General features: G+C 39.9%; 2 protein-coding genes across 3 annotated transcripts in view; one reads left to right on the top strand and one right to left on the bottom strand.

Annotated features, from left to right (window-relative positions):
* LOC139348378 (ras-specific guanine nucleotide-releasing factor RalGPS1-like) overlaps positions 1-24,949 on the top strand; it is a 92,660-nt gene that overhangs the window by 30,380 nt on the left and 37,331 nt on the right. The window lies entirely within an intron of this gene.
* LOC139348621 (angiopoietin-related protein 2-like) lies at positions 441-22,357 on the bottom strand. The gene is made up of 5 exons (XM_070988878.1): positions 21,922-22,357; positions 9,479-10,402; positions 7,841-8,034; positions 4,124-4,394; positions 441-2,569 (listed from the first exon to the last, which is right to left on the bottom strand). The coding sequence occupies exons 2-5, from the start codon at positions 10,365-10,367 to the stop codon at positions 2,370-2,372; spliced, it is 1,554 nt and encodes a 517-aa protein (XP_070844979.1). The 5' UTR covers positions 10,368-10,402; positions 21,922-22,357; the 3' UTR covers positions 441-2,369.

Here is a 24,949-nt window from a genome sequence, read left to right as displayed (position 1 = left end):
TAGTTGGTTATGCTCCAGTTTTCCTCTGTTGTTAACTTCAGGATTAGACAGGGTGGTCAGGGTGGATTGAACAGAACCTTGTTTATCTGAAGCACAGCTCGCTGTCATTAATATTACCGGCTGAACTGATTTGAGAACTAATGAATCACTCTTGAGTGTTTCCATTTATTACTGGCTTCTCGTGTAAAGTGACTCCGCTCTTTAATTCTCACTCATTCATTTATGGTTTACTCTGTTTTCATGTCTTGCTGTTTGTTTTACTGATAATCCTGTTTAACCTTAATTGGTTTTCTGGACTCCTGATATCAGAAACTCTAACCTCTGTTATTTGAATCTGTGATTGTAGTCCACCTGTGTGAAATACAAAAGAGTTTGGTTTTGATTGGTGGGAGTTATGGCAGTGTTGAAGGATTGAATGAAATGGGATCACTACAACCTTAAGCAGGGCTGTACATAGTTTATTGAGATAGATGACATACAGACTATAAATAATCTTAACAAAACAGCATATACACACACACACCGAGAGTACCTGGTGCATACTGTATCTGCACACTAATCAGTGAGTGATCTTTTCAACAGACCAGGAAACCTTTGGTGGGAGGGAATAACTTAGTTGTACTGTTTGGTGTCTGTTTATGTTTACTCTAGCTTTTAAGTTGAAAAACCTGTAATGAAATCATATTTGCATATTTTATTGTGTTTTTTATTTAAATATTTGTCTGCATTTCAAGACTTTGATCTATTTCACAATGTCCAGATTCCATAGATGTGGTGGTTTACCTTGGAGCTGGTAGCATTAAAGAATAGCTCAGAAAAATTCCAAAATACACCAACCAGCACCTCTAAAGCTCACGATGAACCTGCAGTATCCCCACTTAAATAGCAGACCTTAACACAATAATTTAAAGTTTCAGTTGGAGATACTTCTTCTGCTTCTTCTTGAACTTTTTCTTGGTGAAACATCATTCAAATGTCCGACCTTCTGTGCTCTGCTTATAGTTTGCAAGCTACAGTTGATGATCACAGGATTTTGGTCTCTACAGGCACTATCGTACCAAACCTGGTAACCTCAGTATGATGACAAGATGCAACACAGCCACTACACTTTGCATGTTACTCCCTCAAAAACTGCAAACCGTAGAATTTATGTTAATGTACAATACAACAAACATTATGTGTTAATTAGTGAGCTGTAGAGGTGTTGGTACTGTAGGTGTATTTTTGGACTTTGGACAGAGTCAGTCTAGTTGTTTCCCCCTCTTTATGCTAAGCTAGGCTAACCACATCCTGACTCTGATTTACTAACCAAAGATAACCAAATTTTGGACTGCTGAGATTCAGTGTCTCCTTATGGTTTCATGCTAGGGAGAAATTGTCTTTTTAAAACATGGATACCTTTCTAAGCATAAAAAGATTAAATGTAATGTTAGTGAGTTTTATCACAAAATATCAAGTACCAGAATCTTCAGTACCAAAACATAATTCTTCAAAAATTCACATTGACTCTGATTTCATTTTATATAATGTAACAGTGGTCCCATCAGTGGTTGATCAGGATGCCGTGACGGGTTGGTTTCTACAACATCAGTGGAGACAAAGACAGTTTTCCTCGCGACTTCATATCTCACTTATTTTGCTAGAAGGACTTCATCAAGCACAATAGAATAACACAGGTAGCTGTATGGTCCACAGTCCTGTTGTACTGATTCAACAAAAGAAGAACTGTTGAACTTTTTTTGGCATGTTGAACTTTTTTGTTCGTGTTAAGTCAGAAGGCCTTCAACCTTTTTTACTAACCATTTCAAATCCAAATATTAGGAGGCAAAAGACTTGGAAAGACAATGACTCTGGCAAATCAGACAGATCTGCTGAAACCTTCTAGAAAATTGTATCAAAAATAAATAACCAGATTTCTCACCTGTAGAACTGATCCCAATATATGTTGTATATACATAATATATATGCTGTAGCACCAATAATAATCAGAAGAACCAGTTTATTGCCATCAGACAATTTTGACCACTGGACATGAATTCCTTTGTTAAGATTTTGCATTAATATGTAATTAATGCATTATGGATTTAATTCAGAACATAACAGCCCAAACAAGATAAGTAAAACCTATACCTGAAGGAGGAATAAAATAAAACAGAATTGCGCTGGGATCCTATTGTGTCACTGTATGAGCCTTTACAAATTGAAGATACTGTAGCAATATACAGTAAAGCAACAAACAGAAGAAAGTGAAGAATGAAATTCAAATCAATGCCTGTTGATGCCTGTTTTTGTGATATACAGTAGAAATGGAATCCCATTAGCGTAAATTTCGTCTACTAAAATCTGTTCAGGTGCAATTGACTGACGTGTTAATGGAAGGTGTTTGCATTGGGTCGTATCATCATGGTCACTTTCTTCAGAGAATAAGCTCCTCCCCTGAACTCGGCCCAGTAGACTCCGTCCTGGTAACGGCTGCGGTAATGCCCACCACGGTACCAGACGCCGTTCAGGTTGGAATGAGCACAGGCATTATACCACCAACCTCCCTTCTGGTAGTGGGCACAGTTACCTGAAGATACAAAGACTTAAATCAGACCAACTGGTATACAAGCAGTCCACTCTTCTGCTGGCTGAAGAAATAGGCTAAGAACTAATTAGTATTCAGTAAGACCAACAATGGACGATGTTGGTGTTTTCATTAAATTCCTGTATATTTGGTCTGAAACAGTAAAACATTCTGGCGTCCGCCATCTCCTCTGCAGGTGAGTCTGCACTGTCTGCAGCATTTAATGTGCACATGCTTGCACAAGTTATTGACTTGTCCATGTGGGAGTTGTCATTTCTATGCAGCACTGTAATGAGTGTTGTGGACAAATCTATAGCAGCACAAGCCATGTGTGAGAGAGGCATGGACTGCAGTGTTTCAGATGTTGAAAGGCGTGCGCCAGATCCCATGTGCTGGCCTCAATTACGCAATTGCAGAGGTTTGTGGGTGCACGTTTGTGGAGGCCAATGCAAGAAGCAAGAACCGCACCTTACATCATTAACACAATACTTCTGCTGTATGAAACCTACTGTAGAGTTGAAGTCACCACTGTTAGTCTTGTTTTGTCTAATTAGGCAGCAATACTGGAGGGAAACTATATTTTCTTTGCGAGTTGTAGTTTTGTGTGCATGTACTCTGAATGACAGTACATTTATAGTGTCACGTAGAAAGGTTCAGTATTTACAGTTTTATCATATTTACTGATAGAAAATGTATAATGTTGCATTTGCATATTTGTTGAGTTGCTGGCTTAAGCCAGCCAATTGTGTTTAAATAAGTCAAGGAGCAGAGGTTATCCATATTCAGACATGCATGTGTGCTTTTTTGACTCCTGGGCAAACCATTCAGATTTTTGAAATTAGCCAGACATCATTTGGATGGCTTGCTTGCCAAATCTAAATCTGTGATTGTTTCCAAATGTCTATTTTCTGCGTTCGTGTCTTCAGTCACAGAAACAGAACATGAACTTTTGGACTTGGTTTTACTGAGCAGGCACTGAAAATTGGTGAGCTGGATTATTGATGGCCATTTTCCACTGGCTTCATTGCTGCTGTGATCTTCTAAAAGTAGTGAAAGCCATTTTGTTCTGCACAATCAGCAATGATGTATATAGAATAATAACTGTTATTTTTCAAATATAGAACTGCAAAATACACAATGAAATTAAAATATACAGGTTTGCTTGTGATTATTGTAAATATTAAACTGATGTGAATTTCAGGTAGAAGAATTGTGGCTACAACAAACAGACAATGTCTCTGAACTTTAAACAGTTTCTTGCTAGAGTTTATATCTCACATCAGTCCTTAGTGTCGTTTTCAGATCCTGGGCAGTTAAGACATACTGTCTGCTGAACTGAGATGCATCTTGTCAGTGCTACTATAGCTACTATATGCTGTCTGAACAATAGTCTAAAGGGAAACACCTCATCATTGTGGGTAAATACCTAAACCCTGAATACAGACAGTTTGGATTTACTCACTGTGTGCAACGTATTGAATAAAATATTAGTAGTTTTTGCAAGAGAAAGTCCAGCAACAGTTATGATGGTCTTCTCTTTCACTGCATTATACTCACCTGCATAGACGTCATGGTCTCTGTCCAGTGTGGTAAACTGCTTGCTGTTGTGCCAGGTAAGAGAGTCTCCAGCGTTGCCATGGTACTGACCCACTCGCAGTCTGTAGTAGTCGGCTTCAGACTCAACACGGAAGCTGGCATACTCTGCAAAGGTCTTGCGTCCGGTCCAGTCTTCCAGGGTCACCAGCAGCTTGTAGTTGCCCTGATTGGTCAGCCAGTAGATGTTCTCTAGTCCTAACCAGTATTCACCATCAATGTTTCCAAACCCTTGCTGTTTGAGGAGAAAGACAATGAATCAGGCAGGAATAATACATTCTCACTGTTCCCAGCACATGATTTAAGAGGAAAGGTCACAGCAATTCTCTCATTTGAAAATTTATAAGAAAGTAGCTGTTTTTCCTCCTCTTGGATACAGACGTGGACTCCAGCAACAAACCACCTATGGTTTCCAAGCATCTGTGAAAGACTGGCTTGATGTCACAATTAGAGGCCAAGAGCAGTGGCATAATGGCAGGACGTGTTTAAGATCCTCTCCAGCAGAGCTAACTGTGTTTCTGAACTCTTGCTTCTTTTACATGACACATGGATTCAATCAGGATGGAGGCATCGTCCCTGCCAAATATGAGCGTATAATTGGCTTAAAGTGCCTTGTTGACTCATTGAGTGTGGGTTGGGGAGCGTTTGGGTCGGGGGACAACTTGGAAGTACTGCATTGTACTTTGGTCTTGAGTTTAAAGTCCTGAGAAATTATGCAGATTGGGATGTCCTCACTTTTGGCCACAAGATGTTAATCTTTGCCAGCTAAGTGTTTCACCCTGTGCAGCCATATTTTACATAATGTCGGGTTCCACCGGTAGTAACTGGGAAACACAGCGAGGTTATGAAGTGCTTGGATCATTGCGCTGGCTGCAACACTGAGAGCATGTTTAGTTTATTTGAATTGATTTCAGCTCTGCTGTTGTGATCTCATAGATTTGATTTTGTTGAGTTTTTCTTACGATTACTCACATATTACACAATGAGGTAAATTGTCCAAACATTTTTTTTTTGTTAAAGATAGAATTCAGCTGTAGGGGCCAAATGGAAGTTTAATTATTTCATTACAGATATAACTTGATTAGATCTTTTTTACAGCAAAATTGCAGTTTGAAAGTCCTGTTTGTATAAATTCCATTTTTTATGAAGTGACACAAGTATTCATAATGTCACTGCTTAGGACAGTGTCTGTGTTACCAAACCCCTCCCCTGCGCGCTTTAACCAAGCGAATTCCCATAGACACTGTGATGGTAATTCTGAATCGGACAACTAGCTGGGACTGACGAGAGTTGCTTTCCACAAAGGACGATGCTCAACACACCACCACACTACTGTAAGTAGTAGACTATCTGAAATGACTCTTGATCTCAAGACAAAACAAGCTGTCGTTCCTCAAAGCTTTATTGAAATAACAAAGATTACCAGAGTTTGATAGCAAGCTTTGCAGTATCAGATAACAGTTTTGTTTAGATTATGAGCACAAAAATGTAGACTGCAGTGTTTTTGCAGTTTGACCCATACCACGGACTGAAAGTCACGACTGTGTATGGCTGTAAGTGTTCCTTTATGGCTTGAGAATACTCTACGACTCCTTAAACTAAATCAACTATTTAAAAAGCCTATTGGATTGGCTGTAAAACAAACGAAACAGGCTGTTTTCTGACTTGAGAAGTTAACTAGTTATCTAGAGATAGTTTGCAAGATAGATTGCTTTAGATTAAACTGCCCAACAGTATACAAGTAGGTGAAATCATGACTGAGTTGCGATCCAGTCAGGCTGGCACAATTTCTATCTGTTTTCATGTCTCCACCATAGATTAAATGAATGAATGAACTCATGCGTTTTCTGCTAATGTTTGCTTCTACTCCCCCCCTCCACCCTGACGCCAACCCCTGCTGTAGTTATTTGTTTGCATGAAGCAATATTCAAAACAATGGTAATACTCCACATAAAATTTGCCAGTTTCACTTTTTTTCTTCTGTGAACTCTTGTATTTTCAAAGTGATGTTGATCATTTTCATGGAAATGTGTAGAGAATGCAGTGCATCCTGTGTAGTTGCTGGGTTCTGAGGAAAACGTAAAGCGATCCACCTGTTTTTGCAACAGCAACGCCTGCAGTATTGCCACTTTGAAACACTGGGAGGATTGAAAAGTTGTCTGTTTCCACTCAAGAACAGTTTTAAAAGCAGGACTTTTACTTGTAGAGTATTTTCACAGTGTGGTATTAGTGCTTAAGTTAAGGATCTGAAAACCTCCTCCACCACTGCTACTTGTGGTTTGGACACAAAGGTAACAGGTTCTTGACAAAATGCTCCAAGTTTGACTTGGGTGGAGGAACTTTGCCGCTGTTGGCTCATGCTCTGACCCTTTGTTGATGATTTCTTGTGATCCTTCACTTGCAGATATTTTCCAAGACTGGTCGGATGCTTCAACTCAATGTGTCATTTCAAATTTGTTGCAGATGTGGCTGACTTGTCTTTTCAGATGCCGCCACGACCGGCATAAAATTGTGAGATTTTATGCATCCTTAACTGTGCTGATTTGTTCATAAAACATGCCAGTTGCACTAGCCCTGCTGGATTCCATGAAACAGAGTTCACATTCATTAGTTGTACCACAACATAAGGTTGACGTGTGGTTGTGAGGAGGGGTGACATGACCTAAAATTAATATCTGTATTTTTTACTTTTTGGATGGTGATATTATATCATGGTTTGCCTGTCCTGCCCCTATATGTAAATAAAGTTCATATTTTTATAGTAAAACAAATGAATGGTATGTATCCTTATCAAACAGAGACATGGGGCAGAGTATTATGTATTCTCAACAGCATTTAACTTGCAAAAACCCATTCTTCAATCAAAGTCTTCTTTGTTGCTGAAGCCATTTGACAATCCTTGAACCTCCAGAGTTCAAACCACACATACATAGGAAGCCATCTGTCTTTATGGTCTGATGGGCACCATGTGCTTTGGAATGTATAGCGTGGTTGACCTAGAAATATCTTCCATCTCTTGCTGCACAGAGTAGATTTGGGACATGCTCCGCTGTCGCTGCTGGTCCCACTTGTGCTCATTCTGACTGGGGTTGCCTCTTTATATTCTCAGACGTTTGTGTGTTTTTAAATGATGGGACAGGTCGTGTTTGTTTCCACCTATCGCTGTCACAACATGGCAGAAAACCTTGCTTTATGTTGAAGTTTGGTCCTTGTTGGATAATGTAAAACTGAACTGTTTTGAATTGTAATAACTCTAACTGTCATGTCTGATTATTCATCTGGTGCCATCATAAGGCCACAATTTTTTATTTTTTATTCAATACTTTTACAGTACTTGATAAACTGAGGACAGTCCTATCAGCTACTAGCTATCAGCTACTCTTTGTGTTTAGTGCTAAGCAGAAGATTAGCTTGCTAACATGGCACGCTAAACTAAAATGGTGAACATGGTTAACATTATACCACCCTAACACTGGAATGTTACCATTGTCTTTGTGTGCATGTTAGCATTCCATTGGCATTTATCTCAAAGTGCCACATTGCCTACGTATAACCTCACAGAGCTGCTAACATGGCTGTGACCCCCTAGAATGATTTTGGAGCTGTAAATCCTACAATGTAAAACCCCATCTTCATTTAATACAATGGATAGTGCATCTCAGCTCAGATCCTCACTATTACCTTGTATGTCTCCCAGTTTCTAAAGAAGTTGACGGAGCCGTCCTGACGTCTCTGAATGACAGTCCATCCGCCAGGGTCGTGTCTCTGGTTACACCAAACCTGCATGAGTTGATTGCCCTTGTCTGGTTTCAGCAGGTACATGCCGCTGGTGGTGTATCCGTCCTCCAGAGCCTCTAGACAGTCTTTGAAAGGGCCTGCAGGAGAGACTGAATGCTGACTAACAAAACTATGTACCATATATTTATCTACAAGGTCTTTCATGAATGGCATTCTTTGTCATCACCATGCTGTCGTCATCATTATTATAATTCTTAAACCCTGTGCTTGAAACAGACACTGCAACATCAAATAAAATTTGAAAATCTATGGACTAAGGGCTCTTGGAAAAAGTGAAGTCACTCTTGACCATGTGTTATGTGAGCCACGAGTAAAAATTACTGTGAACAAAATGCACTGTATCACCCTGTATGTGTCTCAGCAGCATGTACCTCCTGTAAATGTGCTTCCATGTGATGTCTCCTGTGGTTACCAAGAAATTACGGAAGCTCTGAGAGGCAAATGAGACAAAAAGAATTCTGGACAAGTCTGATCTAAATAAACTCTCTCTCATATGACTAATGAACAGCAGAAAAAATGTTTTGCCAGGTTAGTCTTTCTAACTTCCTTATTTTTTCCCATCTGTAAAACAAGTGGGGGAAAAAAAGTTTTGTCAGTATCATCATGAAGGCATTGAAAGGTGAAAATGTTTGTTATTGCAATACTCATTTTGGCCACACGAGACTGAAGTGCACCGCACATTGCAGAAATGTGCCTTGCAAACTGGTTGCTGTTGAGCTTTCACAAAAGACCAAAAATTAATGTAGAAAAATTCTCCTTTTTTTCCCCCTACGTGTTTCCCAGACTGAAAAAAAAGAAAGAAAAATTATCCTGGCAAAGTGTATTTTCACACCTGTCATAAATACAGGAGAGAAAACGATTTAGATCTGACTTAGAAAATAGATCACCAGAATTTATTAATTTCTTTTGTCTCATTTGCCTCTCATCGCCTCTGTAATGTTTTGGTAACCACAAAAGACACCACATGGAAACACAGAGACACAATTAAATGTATACTACAACCCTAAAAAGTCAGGACGTTGCCTTCCTTATGGGGACAAAACACAAGTCCCCATAATGTAAATCATTAAATTTTGGGGTGAAAAGTTGGTTTAAGCTTAGGGTAAAGTTAGATTTAGGTTAAGATTAATCTCTTGGTCTGTAAAATGTCATAAAATAGTGAAATATCAGAATTTTCAGTCACAGTTTCCCTAAGCCCTATTCCTGATCTATTCAAATGTGTTGTCTTATTAGCCCAACAGTCCTTAAACCAAACCTATTAAGTTCACATGAGACAAAGAAAAACAAAGCATTTAGAGGCTTGAATTAGTCAGTGTTTGTTGCTGAAGGATATTATAGGGACTTTGACATCAGTTCCATCTACAGAATGTCCTCTGTGATCTTTTGTATGCTATCGGTTCATCGCTATAGAAGAGATGTTTCTCCCAGCTTTGTAAAGTATTGGACAATATGTGGCCTGTGTCCCTGACAATAATAGGCCTCACAGGAAGCTATGAGAGTGTCAGTGTGGTCAGTACTTACCAGAGGGCTCGTTTGTGAAACTGTATGCAGCACTTGGCATTGTGGGCAGTGAAGGTGGTAATGCTTTGGCGTTTTGGTCATTCTGTATCTCATTAGTCATGGGGTTGCTGGTGTGCCGGGTTAAGGTAGGTGGATGGTAGGGTCTGTAGCCTCCAGGAGACACTGCAGGCCTCTGCAGAGGAGGCTGAGGGATCACAGGAGGCTGTGGACGGACAGGACGGCTCCTCTCCTGCACCACACTGTATGAGTATCCTCCCCGCTTGCAGCGCTCCTCCAGCTGCACCAGGAGAGCACTCTGGTTGCTTGCGAGGGCTGACAGATGCTGGTACTTATGGTCCAGGTCACGGTAGCGTGCAGCTAGCCTCCCCATCTCATTTGTGTGGTTGAGCACGCGGATCTCCATCTGTGATACCTCGAGAGCATTGTCTCTTTTGCGGATAATCTCATGCAGCAGCTGCATGTAGAGCTGTGTAACTCTGGAGTTCATGTTGCGGCTCTCTTTGCGTAGTAGCTTGACTTCATTGACCACACCCCCGTCTACTTCTACCAACTGCTGCAAAGCTTCAATCTGCCGCCGCTGCTTCTGCATTTCACTGTTGAGCAGCTCCAGCTCCTGCTTATTGACCCGATTCTCCAGCAGGGCATCTGGCTCCTTGGAGTTCACACAGATGGCCCCGTTGTTTTTCTGCTGAGGGACAATGAAGGTATAGGAGCATTTGTCTGTTTGCAGAGCACTGTGGTCGACCATGGCACGTTTTTGCCGTTTTGGTGCAAAGAGAAACTCTCTCTCTAGGATCTCATCACTATTCGCCATTTCCTGAGTGTCTCCCTGGATAGAGGTTCCAGAGAGCAACAGGAACACCAGCAAAACCACCACAGGGAGAATCATAGCACTGTCCTGCAGCACCCAAACCAAGATGATATCTGGAACACAGGAGGAGATTATCAATATGTCCATTCTCTCTCATCTTTCAGTGAAGTGAAACTGGCATTTTGAAACATTTGGTAGTTATTTGGTTGTTGTCCTAAATATTTCATTTTGCATATTGCATTTCTAATGTGCTAAATCACAATCTTCATTCTCTTAAAGCTGCATAAATTTCATTTATTTAGATCCACTTTGAGGTAGCAGAAAAAAGTGAAAACAAAACACAATCCAGGTGTTTATTTTAGCTCTGGGTTCGGTCGACTCCTGCCAACTCCTAAGGGAAATATGTGGCTCTTTAGCTAAATGCTCTACCATAGCCACCTGCTAGTCTCCGACATTGTTTATGTGTTGTTTGGTGCTGGGTAGGTAGTTTACGTATATCATTACAGGGGAGCCATGCCTCCTAATGCAAACTAAGTTTGTCAGGGCAGGAGGCGTATTCACTAATAGAATCATCATAAGTCACTAAAATTTAAACAGATTTTCAAGTGGTTTGTTTTGTTACAAATGCCAGACAGGATACTTTGATTTATAATAGATTCAGGTTTTCATGACAAAATGCTTTATCTTATGTAGGTAGCAACAGTAATGGTTCTATAATATAATATTTAGATTATTTTACCCTATTTAATTAGTTTCTTTTTTCTCCTTACATGTAAAATTGCTGTCTTGATATCTTTTTGATTTATGATTTTGGAAATAAAGTAAGACTTCATAGATTAAAAAAGAAATCATTACAACATACACTGAAATTAAAACATTAAGTACATTTCTGACTGTTTTCACGATTGTGTTTTTAATCACATTTATGGTGAAATATTCACATTTTGATCATTTCCACTGTAAGCCTCACAGTATTATCAAAAATATACTCTAAATCCAGTGTATCAATGGGATTGTACAGAATTGCGGTGTAATGCTTACAAATTGTGAAAGTATAATCTTACAGTTTTGTACAAGTGAAAATGAATTGAGGATTGGGGGGTTGCATGTTTATTCAAGAGAAATAACCAGTAAATTATTACATGAAGTAATATATTATTTATAAAAATGTGTTGATATATACAGGAGGATTTCCTTACAGTTCAAGTTAAGGTTTGGATGGTGCCCTGTGTACAACATTAATGTTCTTTGCTAGTCACAGGCCTGTTTAAGTGATGAACTACACTCTTTGTGGTTGTTTAATAAATAGGAACATATGTTTTATACTTGTTCTTCAAGTTTGTGGCCTGTGTTACAAAACTTTAAACCTCTGTAGCACTAGTCCTATGTGAAAAAAAGTTAAGGTCCAGCCCTGCAGCTGCATACTTCTGTCACTTTTCAAGTGAAGAACCAAGTGCAAGATGTACACCATTATCCCATATTTAAACAATTATTGCATCGGCCCTGTCTCTGTGACAGCCGTTTCTTATTCCAGTGTGCTGTTCAAAACAGCTATGAATGCTTTCGCCCTCCAACGTGGTCAGACAGCACATCTAGCAAGCTAGTTCTTTTCTAGCACAACCCAGCCCTTAGCCTGTAGAACAGCTACGGTGCTCTTTGTCTTAGATTAGATTAGAGCATTCTTCTAAAAGATATTCCCTAATTTGGTGTTTTGATTTGGTCAGTTCACTTGCATCTTCACCAATGTTTCTCCATTCATTTCTTTAAGTTTTTACTTTTAATTCATAAACCTTCCGTACTGTATATGCTTTTACAAATTTTGGTAGCTTTTTTTTCTGAGCCAAAGTTCAATTTTTGACCACCATGGCTATATCCAGCTGAAATTTTGTTTTTTCTGGATTGCAAACTGTTTTGATAAGTGCCAAAATTAATTTCTCTGTATTACTGTTTTTAAGCTATGAGAGAAAGAAATTAACAATAGACACCCACAAACTGAAAAGTACTGTTCAAATTGGCCCTAACTTATTCCCATACAGTGAATCCATTGGTCCTCTTTATTAAAATATATGATTTGCCCAATCAAATCTGTTCCCTGTTTCCAGTCTTTGCTCAAACTTCGTGTAATGCTCTTGGTCTTAGGGTAAAATGTTATCACAGTGTTGGAATGTTCAAAAACAAAAAAGACAAAGGGGAGTCTCCCCTGACAATATCAGTGCGGTTGCTGGAGATGGTAGCTACTACATCATAACATGCTCGGCCAAGTCCTGCCTCATTCAGGCCAGTCACTTTTAGTGCACTTCATCCATTTTCCCATTGAACAACAAGGTCTGTAAATGTCAATGTGGTTTTTCATGTTGAAAGACTGTAAGTCAAATTCATTACTCTGGGGCTGGGTACTGAACTTTGATACTTCTAGGGCACTGGCCCAGTTGCTTCAATAGGGTGGAGTATTAAAAATGGCCACATTTGTTCCAAATTTGTATACCTAAGGAGTAAATATCATCAGTGTCAGTTAGTGAATAATGCTGGTGATTGACTGTCTTATGTTAAATGTCATAAAGGCATGTAGAAAAAACACTGCATTGTGACTAGAGCTGTTGAATGACGCAGTTGTGACACTTCCAAACAAATCTGCACTGTCAAACTGTTTGAATGATTGAATTTACAGTGTGTATGCATTACTTTATATGCATATTTTTCTCCAGCTTTTATGGTTGTAATCACATCCAAATGTTATGTTATTTCAAGACATTCACATAAACATACACAAGCGAAGATCAATGTTGGTCAGTGGTGCAAAATAAATCAGGCAACCAATTAGACTCAACAAAACATTTTATTCTATAATGTATCCAGGAAGGCAGATGTGGACAGCTGACTGTGAGAGCTCAATAAACTTCAGTGGATGATCACTGTTCAAAACCTCTCCACACACACACACACACACACACACACACACACACACACACACACACACACACACACACACACACATGAATCAAACTGCTGATCCATACAGTGACAGCAGAAGCATTCACACTCCACACGGCAGTTACTTCAGTGTTTTTATGAGAGCATTCGACTGTCAGAAGCATCATGTCATAGACCCAGAGGGACCGGGTCCTGAGTCCAGTCCAGCCTGCCACTGCTGAGACAACTGGGAAAGCCAGATGAAACAGTGTTCAGGTTGATACACTGAAGGATAGAAATACACACTGAAAGCCAGTGTTTCCCAAACATTTTCATGAGGTTGACATTGCAGAAGTGGCTCACTCGGCTCATCCAACACCTCAACTTCTCCGTCCTCCAATCACAAGAGTTCAGACATTGTAGACATGAGGTGTGTTCCTCACCATCGGGAATTGGGGGTTAACTCCTGGAAACACCTGAAGTCGTTCCTCCTACACATGACCACCGCTAGGCAACACTATGTGGATGGATCTCGTGACAGAAATTTCCATAATAACAAAAGAAACAACACAGAAACAATCAGTACACCACCTTTAACTTTGACCTCAATAATAATCATATAATCTAATTTACACATTTCTGACTGAACTGAGCATTATAAACTTCATAAAAGAAGAATTCATGGTGGGGCTGTTATACACGTCTCTATCACCTCCTCAAAGAGAGAAAGGAAAGTGTTATCTTAAGATCGTATGAACTAAGCGTTGCTAACTTTGACAACAAATCTTATTACTGAAGATGAGCTTTGTCTGCTGACCAAACACTAATAACTGCAATTGATTTGAGGTAAATGTAGGCCAGCAGACATCTGGTTATGGTAGCTTGTGAAGTGTTGCTCACATTGGCTATCTGCAATTAGAATCTAACTAGCTATATTCCTACAATAAACGTTAACTAAAACTGGCTACATAAAATACTGCTATTGACTTAATTCATGAGAGGTCGGCAAATTTATTTAAATGCCAAAAGATGTAGTAATTTCATCAACTTACCAGTGAGTGTGCTTGGATTGTGATTCGGTGCTGGAAATGCTCAGTGTTTGGAACTCTTGCTTGGCAAATGACACACATTACTTCTGCATTTTCCAAATCCAACAGAAGTCTATGGCAATGTAGCATGTCTCGTATTCACTGGTGCTGGTTATGCTCAGAGGCAGGGGTCACTGTTTTTTTTTACTGCCAGTTGTGTATCAGCACAGATAAGTAAGAAACTTTGCACTACTTGTTAGCTAGCTAACCTGTATCTGCTCACTAGTGAGTCTGCTCACTGTGGGGATGGATAACCTGGAAGGTGGAGGGCAAACATGGTGTTGCTTACTGACAGACAGGCAAAAGGAGAGACATGTCCTGAAGTTGACACTATGGATGATTGTCAGACCCGGGCTAGCTGCTCTTTAGCACAAGAGGTTTGTACTCTGCCACTATTTCCATCCATTTTCTATACCGCCTATCCCTTTCAGGGTTGCGGGGGGGCTGGAGCCTATCCCAGCTGTCAGCGGGCAAGAGGCAGGGTACACCCTGAGCCGGTCGTCAGTCGATCGCAGGGCAACACACAAGACAAACAGCCACTCACACTCACACCTAGGGGCAATTTTAGTCACCAATCAACCTAATGAGCATGTTTTTGGTCTGTGGGAGGAAGCCGGAGTACCCGGAGAGAACCCACGCATGCATGGGAAGAACATGCAACTGGCAACCTTCTTGCTGTGAAGCACGCGCACTACCTGCTGCACCTCCATGCTGCCGCCACTATTTCCCAATACCACAAATGTCATGGATTAGGCAGACGAGATCCTGCGATGACATTTTGTTTGCCTCTACTGTTTGTTATTATGGCTCATTTTGACAGTTATTTCTGTAGTCCAGCACCCTACAGATATTCCATCAGTTTGTTTATTTTAGTTCACTTATTCAGGATGTGTAGAGTGTGCAGACAAAAAATTCTAATGTGTAATGTAATTTTCTTTTTGTTAAAACAGATTCTATAAAATTGGTATCAAAAAAGTTTTGTTGAGGAATCAGTATGGAAGTCAAGACATTGGTATGGGTATCAAAACTTTTTAAACAATACCCATATGAGCATACGAGTAGTACTGGTATGTACTTGCATGCATTTGGTGTGGTCATATTTCTGGCATAAGACCTCATAGTTTTTGCTCTTGGTCCATGATTGATTGATGGAATGATGGTTGGGGCTGCTATCTGTTTCTGTCTCAAAGCTCATTTCAGCTGTGGGACTTTTATTACTATTATTCAGTAATAAGTAGATAAAGTAGAATATCTATCTATCTATCTATCTATCTATCTATCTATCTATCTATCTATCTATCTATCTATCTATCTATCTATCTATCTATCTATCTATCTATCTATCTATGGAAGTTAACAGCCATTGGTGTCATTACTAACAGGGACTTTCTGAAAGTTTCACATACAACCTTTAAATAAAATTTCAACCACAGGAGCATAATATATGTTGAGTGTTAGCTTCTCTACAGATCAGTGCATTTTTGCCACTTAAAGTCTTTCTTTTATATCAGTCTTCCTTTTCATCTTTACAGTTCTCTTTACTGAAATTGATTCAACCATCACAGGTTGGAAACTCTTGTCTACAAGATCACAGTGTCTCATGAAAAAACTATTCAAGCTTCACATTAGGTTTGGCAAAATATTTTATCTGTGGAATTTCCCTGATCTTCACAATTCCTCAGAAGCTTTGAAGATCAGTTTTTCATTTTTTGTTTTTTTTTCATCACTTGGTCGGACATTAGTCATGTTTCTGCTGCTGAGCCTGGGTTAGTCTCTCTGGACCCATATTTCAAGGCAATACACCCCAAAGTGGACACAAACAGCAATGCAGACAGCAGATGCGCACATGGTTCTGTTTATATGACTTTGGTGGTGGTGTTTGACATGTTCACACATACGTATGCAGTCATAAATTTTTGGCTGCATGTGGACTAGAGCTCAAACAAATACGTGTAGAGAGGCACCAGTTTTTCATCTTCATCTATTCATATGCAAACAGAATACAGTGTTTCCTCTAGGATTTTTTTAAGCAGCGGGGACAGGCTCTCCGGGGAGCCATAGCAGCGTAAACAAATGACACTTGACTGCAGATTTTGCTTTTACAACCTATTTATTGAATGGCCAGTTGAAAATTGCTTTTTAAAGGCTGAATTAGTGCGTGTGTGTATGTGTGTGTGCGTGCATGTGTGTGCGCTGTGTCTGTAATCCCCGCTCCTCCCCCTCCTGCTCGGTGCGTACACACTGAAGCCACCACGCATGATGTAGTTGACCAATCACGTGCGGCTTGAACAGAAAAGTTGAAAAACAAAAACAAAACAAAACAAACCCAAAGAGGCTCCCGCTCCAGCTCGCAGGCAGGAGCCGGCTCCGATCGTTCACTTCAAAGAGCGGCTCTAAGAGCCGTTTCGTTCGCGACCCGCACATCACTACTGACTATCATCATCTTCATCAGCTGTCTTTCTCTTCTTAGAGAAATATTTGAACAAGCTCATCTGAAAATGCAGTCAGCAGTTACATCATGGCATGTAGATATTAGCCTAATGCTATCAATTAGTTTACTCACGTTAGCGACACTGAGTTGGCACCGGGCCCGATTAACTTAAGCTACCGATATGTTACGTAACGTTAGCTGGCCATCAGTATTTTGCGAATGTCTATTTAACTTGTAAAATCTATTATGAGTTATCTTAAGCTAATAAATCTACCTCGACTTACTCTGGTAAGTCGCTGCCCTATTTTCCAAGACAACACTCCTGTGACTCTCTGACCTTGTGCCTGAGTGCTTGACGTGATGTCACATTCAAGGCTGCGCTCTCGTGAGTAATTAACATTGGACTGTGAAGGTGGAGACATGTGGCGGTGGTGTATTTGCGACAATTAAAAAAAAAAAAAAAACTAACTAAAAAAAACAGAAATTTGAAGAAGCGGCAGCTAAGATTTAGATAAATGAATGTGGAGGAAACACTGGAATAATTGTAAATTCATCATAAATCTTTAAAATTTAAGCAAGCAAATGTGATTAAATTGTAGCTTTCCCACGTTGTGTATGTCTGGATGCTGTTGGTGTGTGAGCATCAAAAACATATGGAAAACAGTAGAAAGCATATGAAATGCTGTGGGTTTGTGTTGCCCTTTAGACACCATTAGACACAGAGCTTGTTTTGAGTCGGTCTTCAAAATAATTCTGTTCTGAATCCTTGTGTGACATTCACATTCTAAAGTTATGGAAATGGAAACAGGATGAACATGACAGGAAGCTCTTACTCCTGAAAGACATTATTGTATGGTGTCAGCTACATTGACGCTATTCCAGGCCTCTCTGTGTTCTCATGCATCTTAGAGACTGAGGTTGTATGATTTCATAAGGTCTGGTGAGCTGCCGTGCTGTAAATGCATGTAGTTGGAATGTTTTATAGAATAGCTGTACTAAAATCTGAAGATTTCACACTATGAATTTGTCATACATTTATTGATACATTTATTGCAAAAACATCAGGATTGGTAGACGGTTGTGTTGTCTCCTGTTAAGAAGTTCTGCCAAGTATCTGAAATGAACATGTTTTTGCTTTGAGGTAGTGAGTTCACCAACTTATACAATGGAAGGCACAAAGACATGATGCAGAAGTGGAACAAAAAAATTAAGCAGCAGGAAGGAATCAGTGGTTAGTGGCAGATTTGCTGATCTCAGCAGTAAATTTCCGTACTGGCCTGAAAAGGTTGATGTTCCAGCCAACAATCTCTGGATTCAGGCAACCGAATCAATTGAATTCATTTTGTGAATCCTAAACTTTGAATAAATGTCCATCTAATTTAGAGCCTGAACAATGAATAGACGTGCTTGATATTATATTGATATTATACCCTTTTATCGCCACTGTTTTTAGTTTAGAGATAACTGAGGCTTATTTCATCCTTGGAGGACCCCAGTAAAATGATAATAGGTCTATAAATGTAATTATATTTGTCGAGCATGCAGTATAAACTTTTGTTCATGTTCGCAGTTTGCGACACAAAAAGAGAGTTCAGAGGAATGATCTCTTGTTTTTATTACATGTTGTTTTAAGTGCAGTGATTTGAAGAACGCTGCAGTATTTTATCTGCCACTGTGCTCTAATGAAGATGAATTGCTCATTTCCTGCTCTCAGCTGAACATGACACAAAGTAATTCAGCCCAGCCCCAGAAAAACTGAACAGGATGACATCACAGTTCAACAGACAATTACACAACTGCTTGTTTTGACTGTTTTTCATCTTCCTTTTATCTTAATGTCTTGCAAATTCTGTGAAACTGTCTGTAAAACTGACGTCAAAGTGTGCTCAAGCTCACATATGTACTATTTTTTACTGGCAAATGTGCTGTGGACAGGGATTGCTATCATTTCCACAGAGACCTGCAGTGTGCGTGTTTGTGTGTGCATGTGTTTATCAAAGGTCATTACATGGTTAGATGTCTCAGCAGCCAACAAGCCTCACAAACCTCTTTGTCTGTTCTCACACACACACACACACACACACACACACACACACACACACACACACACACACGCACGCACACACACACACACACACACACACACACACACACACACACACCCACACACCCACACACACACACACGCACACACGCACACACACACACTGCAGGTCTGTGTGGAAATGATAGCGATTCCTGTCTGTAGCTACAGTGTGTCAGGGCATCTGTCAGATCTCCAGTTACTGAAAAATGCAGCACAGACCCATAAAATCAGTCCAGACGTAGATCACCATCTGTCAGACAAACAATAGGTGTCGGCGGACACATGTACCACAGCCCTCAGTGGTAGACGTCAGAATAATTCAGCAGTTACAAAGTGATCAATGAATTTGTCACGCATGCTTTGTCCCTCCTTGTCTCCCACTTCTCTCTTTCTATCTTTGTCGCTGTGTCTGTTTCTGGCACTCATTCACACATGCACACACAGCAGGAACAGTTGCTGGTGGCTGTGACTCGTCTGCGCTGCAAACACATGTCAGCGTCTGGACACAAAGACGTGACAGGCCTGTGGAGCTCTTTAAACCACAGGGGGAGAGAGGAGAGAGACGGCCGACTCTCCTCATTCAGCAGATTTGGTTTAAGTGTTGGCTGACTGATGAACAACTTAAAAACTGGTCAGATGATTGCATTTCATCTTCAGTCCCTGTGCCTACCTCAAGGCGACGGGATTGTAGCAGGATTGCTCCTCTTTCATTAGTATCTGACTAATATCTTCCTGCTTGGCCCCAACATGGTGCTTGATGGTTCAGTGGTTGTGGAAAAGGTTTATTCAATCTTTGATTTGTGGTCTGTTGCACTTTAAGCAGATGTCAGATGCTCCTGACTGTAACGCAGTTTGATTCTTCACACAATCGCCCATTACACTATTTGTCTTTTTAAAAAAGAGTAGCCATTCACGCCACCATGCCAAGACAGGAGTACTGTTAGTTTTTAGTTCAGGAAATAGACATATGAGAGTGTCTTCCCACTGTACTAAATATCCCAGCAACTTTGCATAAACAAATGAAAGATCCCTTTAGGGAGTATTAAAGGTTCCCGGTCAGGTTTTTGACCTCTAGCAGCTCTATGGAGCAGTTTTTATGTGTAGGTTTTTTTGTCTCACTCGTGAGGATGCACATGCATGCACACGCTTTCTGACACTGTGTAAAGCATCAATAAAACAGAATGATCATTTGCAAATCCTTTTTGACAAACACTCATTCGAAAACAGTACAAAGACAATATAGTCAAAGTTTGACCTCATCAGCTTCACTGATTTTTCAAATAAGTGGCGACAGGAGCGACCAAAGACTGGGAAAGATGTGGAATGCTCCAAAAAGCCCATTTGGAACATTCCACAGGTACAGTAAACAGACTCATTGGTAACAGGTGAGAGTATCATGATGGGTTTGAAAGGAGCATCCTGGAAAGGCTCAGTCATTCACAAGTGAGGATGGAGTGAAGTTCACCACTTTGTGAACGCATGATTGTAGAACATTGTAAAACAATTTTTGGTAAACATAGTTTGTTTGAAAATTATGCATTTTATTATCATTTTACTCAGTTGGCCCAACTTTTTTGGAATTGGAGTTTTACATTCTTGCCAACAGTTTCACTTTACTCCACTGATAACACAGGTGGAGGTGGTAATGTGGCAGGAAACTTAGCAATACACCAATATAGGCAAAGACATAAACAATGCAGGATTTACCATAAATTACTTAGAAGTCAGCTTTGCAGATGTTTTATGGGAAAGTAAATTAACTTAAGACTCATTTGAGAGAAAAGGATACCCCCAGTGTTTTTTGGTGGTTAACACCGAATGTAAACATAACTTTTGAATGTTGAAAGAAAAGTCTTGCACTATACCTTTAGTTGATCTTTTGACCACTTGAGAACAAACTGAAAATCCCAAATTTAGATACTTCCACCATTTAAAATCACTCTTGCAAACCTGTTTGCAAACAATTGCCTATTTGACTGACTGACCAGACTGCATTCAAACTAACTAAATTGTTCTTAACTGTTCCAAAGTAGAACTTGCTGAGTCAGCTGATCTGAATTTCACATGATTGAAATGAAGTTCAAACAACTTATTTGAATGAGAGTAGGCCTGATTTAAGTAAAGGTGTATCAGCCTAATAGTTAAAGTATGTACTGCGAGTATTGTTCAAAACAGGATCAGTAGTAATATATGATAACAGATAATACATAATCATATGAAATCACAAGGGAAGAGTTTGAGGGAGTGGTTGAAGTTGTTTGTATTGTTAATGAGTCAAATGTAAAAAAAACAAAACAAAACAAGACACGGCCTTGTCATGTCTTCAAATTAGAAAAAAGAAGGCTTTTAACCTAAATTATACCCACACTGGGAACTATGCTAATAAGATAACAGTTCCCAAACAACTTAATTTACTTCTGACAAGGTTTTAAAAGAGATAAGTGGTTGAAGCTTGCCGGGCTTTAAGAGCAGCAACTTAATGGTAAAAGATGAGTTGACTTACTTCATAAGACTTCACTGTACAGTGAGTCTAACACTTTGAATGACTTTGAAAACAAAGGGACTGTCCTGACCCAGCGCTCCCTGCTCCACACCACCGTAACCTGCTGCACAGAAACGCTGCTGCACTTTTACAAAACGTAAAGTGGAGCCTTTCTACTCTTGACTACAGATAAGACCAGTAAAATAGTCACTTGTGAGAGGAGACTCATCAACTCTAAGTTGAACCCATTAAGCCCCACTAACACACTGGTAAGTCAGTCAGAACAGTCATGCTGTGCAGCAAGCTGTTGAAACCCAGAGAACTTTAACCTCAAGTTGACACGAATCTGTCAGGACAAAAGAATGATGCACAAGATGTACAAGTCAAGCTAGAACAAGAAGTCATAGAGTTAAATATTGTGCTCGGTGTAACCATGGTGTATATTAAAAATAGAGTTGGAATAAGAATATGTAGAATACTGTCAGAGCGGATTTTACCGTCCTTAACGCGACTTAAAGGGACTCATAGGGAAGGGCAACTGTGTTAAGGGTAAAACACTGTGAATGATGGTGCATCAGTATTCAGGGGCTTGCATATAGAATGAAAAGGTCAGGTTTGATAACTGCTCCACTCACCACTTGTCTCTGCTTCCTTATATCCCTTGGCTTTCGGGCAAGTTTGACTCCAAGTCCTCACCAGGCAGAATCAGTCCACATTTCCTCTGTCTGTTTTTCTGTCAGTCGGACTCCTTCATATTATTTCCCTCACCTGCTGTCAGAATCAATTCTGTGCGAAGACCATGAAGAAAATGTTCCGGCTGTGATGATGTCTCTGCAGAGGAGGATTTTTTTAACAGCCCCTCAGTGTCCAATCAAGCAGCAGCAGCAGCACACAGCCGAAGCCCTCCTGTTGTGACTTCATTCATCTGCAGGACAGGATTTTTCCACCTTTGTCAAAGGATGAGTGCTAAACTGAGAGATCATGCCTGTTCCTCACACAGATTCTGTTTCTCTCCCTCCCATAGACTCAACCTCCTTCTGTCTTCCTGCCATTACAAGTGGGACACTTATTGTTGCTTGAAGTAATTAAGCTGTGAAGCACAGCCACGCCCCTTCCCCCTCCCCTTGACAACAGGGAGATCATGGAGGCTCCCAGTCCCCCCACTTCAACCCTTGTCCCCTGCAGCCCCCCCCCACCCCACCCCACATCTCTCAGCCCCACAGTCCTCCTTTTTTTTCCATTGCTCTCCTCCAGCCAGCCCAGGACTCCCTCTTTGGAGGAGGCTGGGAGAGCTGACCCGCCGTAATGTCAACAGCTGCCTGTGTTGCAGTAAGGTCACAGGTTTGGAGCATGTGAATCTTGACCTATACTTATTCAGGGAAGTTACGGGAAAGAGAGATGTTGAGCTTCATTTTTCATGCTTGTTTTTCCCTGGTTCAGCAGAGAATAAAAGATTAACACACAGGGTGTCTTTGTTATCTTCCAAGCTTCATTCCAACCCCTATAAATGGACAGATGACTCTTACGTTGACTCTTTAAGCTCAGAACTGAAACCGGGTAGAGACTGTCCATCCAGACAGTTTGCCAAATGCAGAGGTGGAAGAGTGGATACAGTTTGTTATGTTGTCATAGTAATTACTGGTTACATAACTTCTGACAGACACTTTCAACAAATATTCAGTGACTCATTGTATTTGTTTTTAAATGCACGTGATGTTCACAAACTTATAATGGGCTCCTATGATAGGCTCTTATCCATGGACTCAAAAAACGCCCTTTGTCTCAGAGAGGTTACATGTGTGAGGAAGATAGTTATCCTTTGAGACATTTGAAAAAACTCTGCTCTGTGGAAAGTGTTGATTGAGTCATGTTGATTCGTGCATTTATTTGGTTCTGTTTATTTTAGTTTACAGGGAAATTTTCAGATGGTTTTTCATCACTCTTGTAACTTCAAATGAACTTTTTTTCTAATCAGAAAGTGACATGTCTGTGGAGTCGGGACAACTGGAGAAATGTAGACACAAACAAAAAGTTAGTGCAGACTGTGGCTCGAGTCTTTATGGTGGAGAATATCATTCACACTTTTCTAATTATGACTCAAAAGTCAACCTCATATTTGACAAAAACAACAAAGAAACGAAGAGGCTCTGCAGTGCAATAACAACATTACTTCCAATTCAGATCCCTGAAGGAAATATTATGATCCTAATTTAAGTGCCATCATGCAAAGTTGAAGCATCCCAGAGCACATTCAGGTGCAGCAGAGCATTAAAGCAGAACCATGGCGCTTCTTTTCTTCGTTATGTTACTTCCTGGATGCGTGTTTTATCAAAGAGAAATTCTTGGGACTTCTTGTAATGGCTTTTGTATGTCATGCAATCTCGTGTCTTTTCCCTTCTGTGCTTCATAAAGAAGGACATGCCCTAGCCTGTGACTGCTCTCCAGTCTCTGTCTTCTTTGTTCATGTACACACTCTGCTCTGATGGGCCTAATAATGACCTACAGTGGAGCAACAACTGCTAGGAAGCAGGTAGTCTGGAAAAAGCAGTGAGCTGTGAACTGTCCTTCCTGCTGCAACCCAACAATAAATGACTGAGTTAACTCTCTGTTGTTGACCACTAAACCATTAAATTATTCAACTTACAGCCACTTCATGAAAGCTTAGTATGAGTGGAGATGGCCTCCATGACTGAACATGTTAAGGAAAGATCATCACCAGATTATCCAACCAGAGTGATGAACACACTGTTTGACTGACAAGTAATCTAAAACTGCAGAGTAAATCACTTGGAAACAAAGATGTTGACATGTTGATTGTTAAATAAAAAAACAAACAAACAAAACATCTCTTAAAACTACTTTATTCACTGCATCAAGTGCATCATATTTTCTTTACTGCAAGATCATTTTCTAAATCATTTGCGGCACTATGCTCTGTTTCTTATTGCATGTCTTACTGTTGATTAATTAATACTAGTACTGCTGCTACTGCTAATTATCATCATTATTATTATTATTATATAACATGCTGCTGCTCAGCTCTGAATATTGCAGATTAAGGTGATTTACATTTTAATGTGCTGTCCTTAAAGTATTACTGAGAGATTTTTACTGCTTGTTATGTTTTACTGTTAGCTTTCAGTCAGTAGTTACTTTGCACCAGGCTGGATTATAGTTTGTACTTGCAGCTAACACGACGTGAGCAAAATTACATCCTTGCTCATTCTTCAAAATTGAAACAATGCATATAGTGTCATGTCACTGTCTAAAAACATGTAACATCTGAAAAGCATATCAGGTGTTTATACTGCACACAGTGACTGATAAATAAATACTGATGTCTATGGGATTGTAACTTTAATATAAAAGCAGTCGATTGGAAAAGTGAAAGCACCCATTTACATGGAATTTTACACAAATTGATATAATGATTGTCTTGGTAGCATCAGAACTGTAAAGATGATGCATACCTAGAGTCAGGAATAGCTTTTTAAATATGCAGTTTTTTGAAAGCACCAGAAGAAGCATAAAATTAAGCATGTAACGGTGTACATATGAACAATGCAGTACATAGTGAGGACTAGCATTAACCTTTTGAGTAACAGATGAGCAAAAAATGGCACTGAAGAATATCAATAAGTCAACATTAGTGTGATTCTCGCA

Source organism: Chaetodon trifascialis, chromosome 20 (assembly GCF_039877785.1).
Source record: "Chaetodon trifascialis isolate fChaTrf1 chromosome 20, fChaTrf1.hap1, whole genome shotgun sequence".
NCBI lineage: Eukaryota > Metazoa > Chordata > Actinopteri > Chaetodontiformes > Chaetodontidae > Chaetodon > Chaetodon trifascialis.
This window is presented reverse-complemented; position numbering and strand designations above follow the sequence as displayed.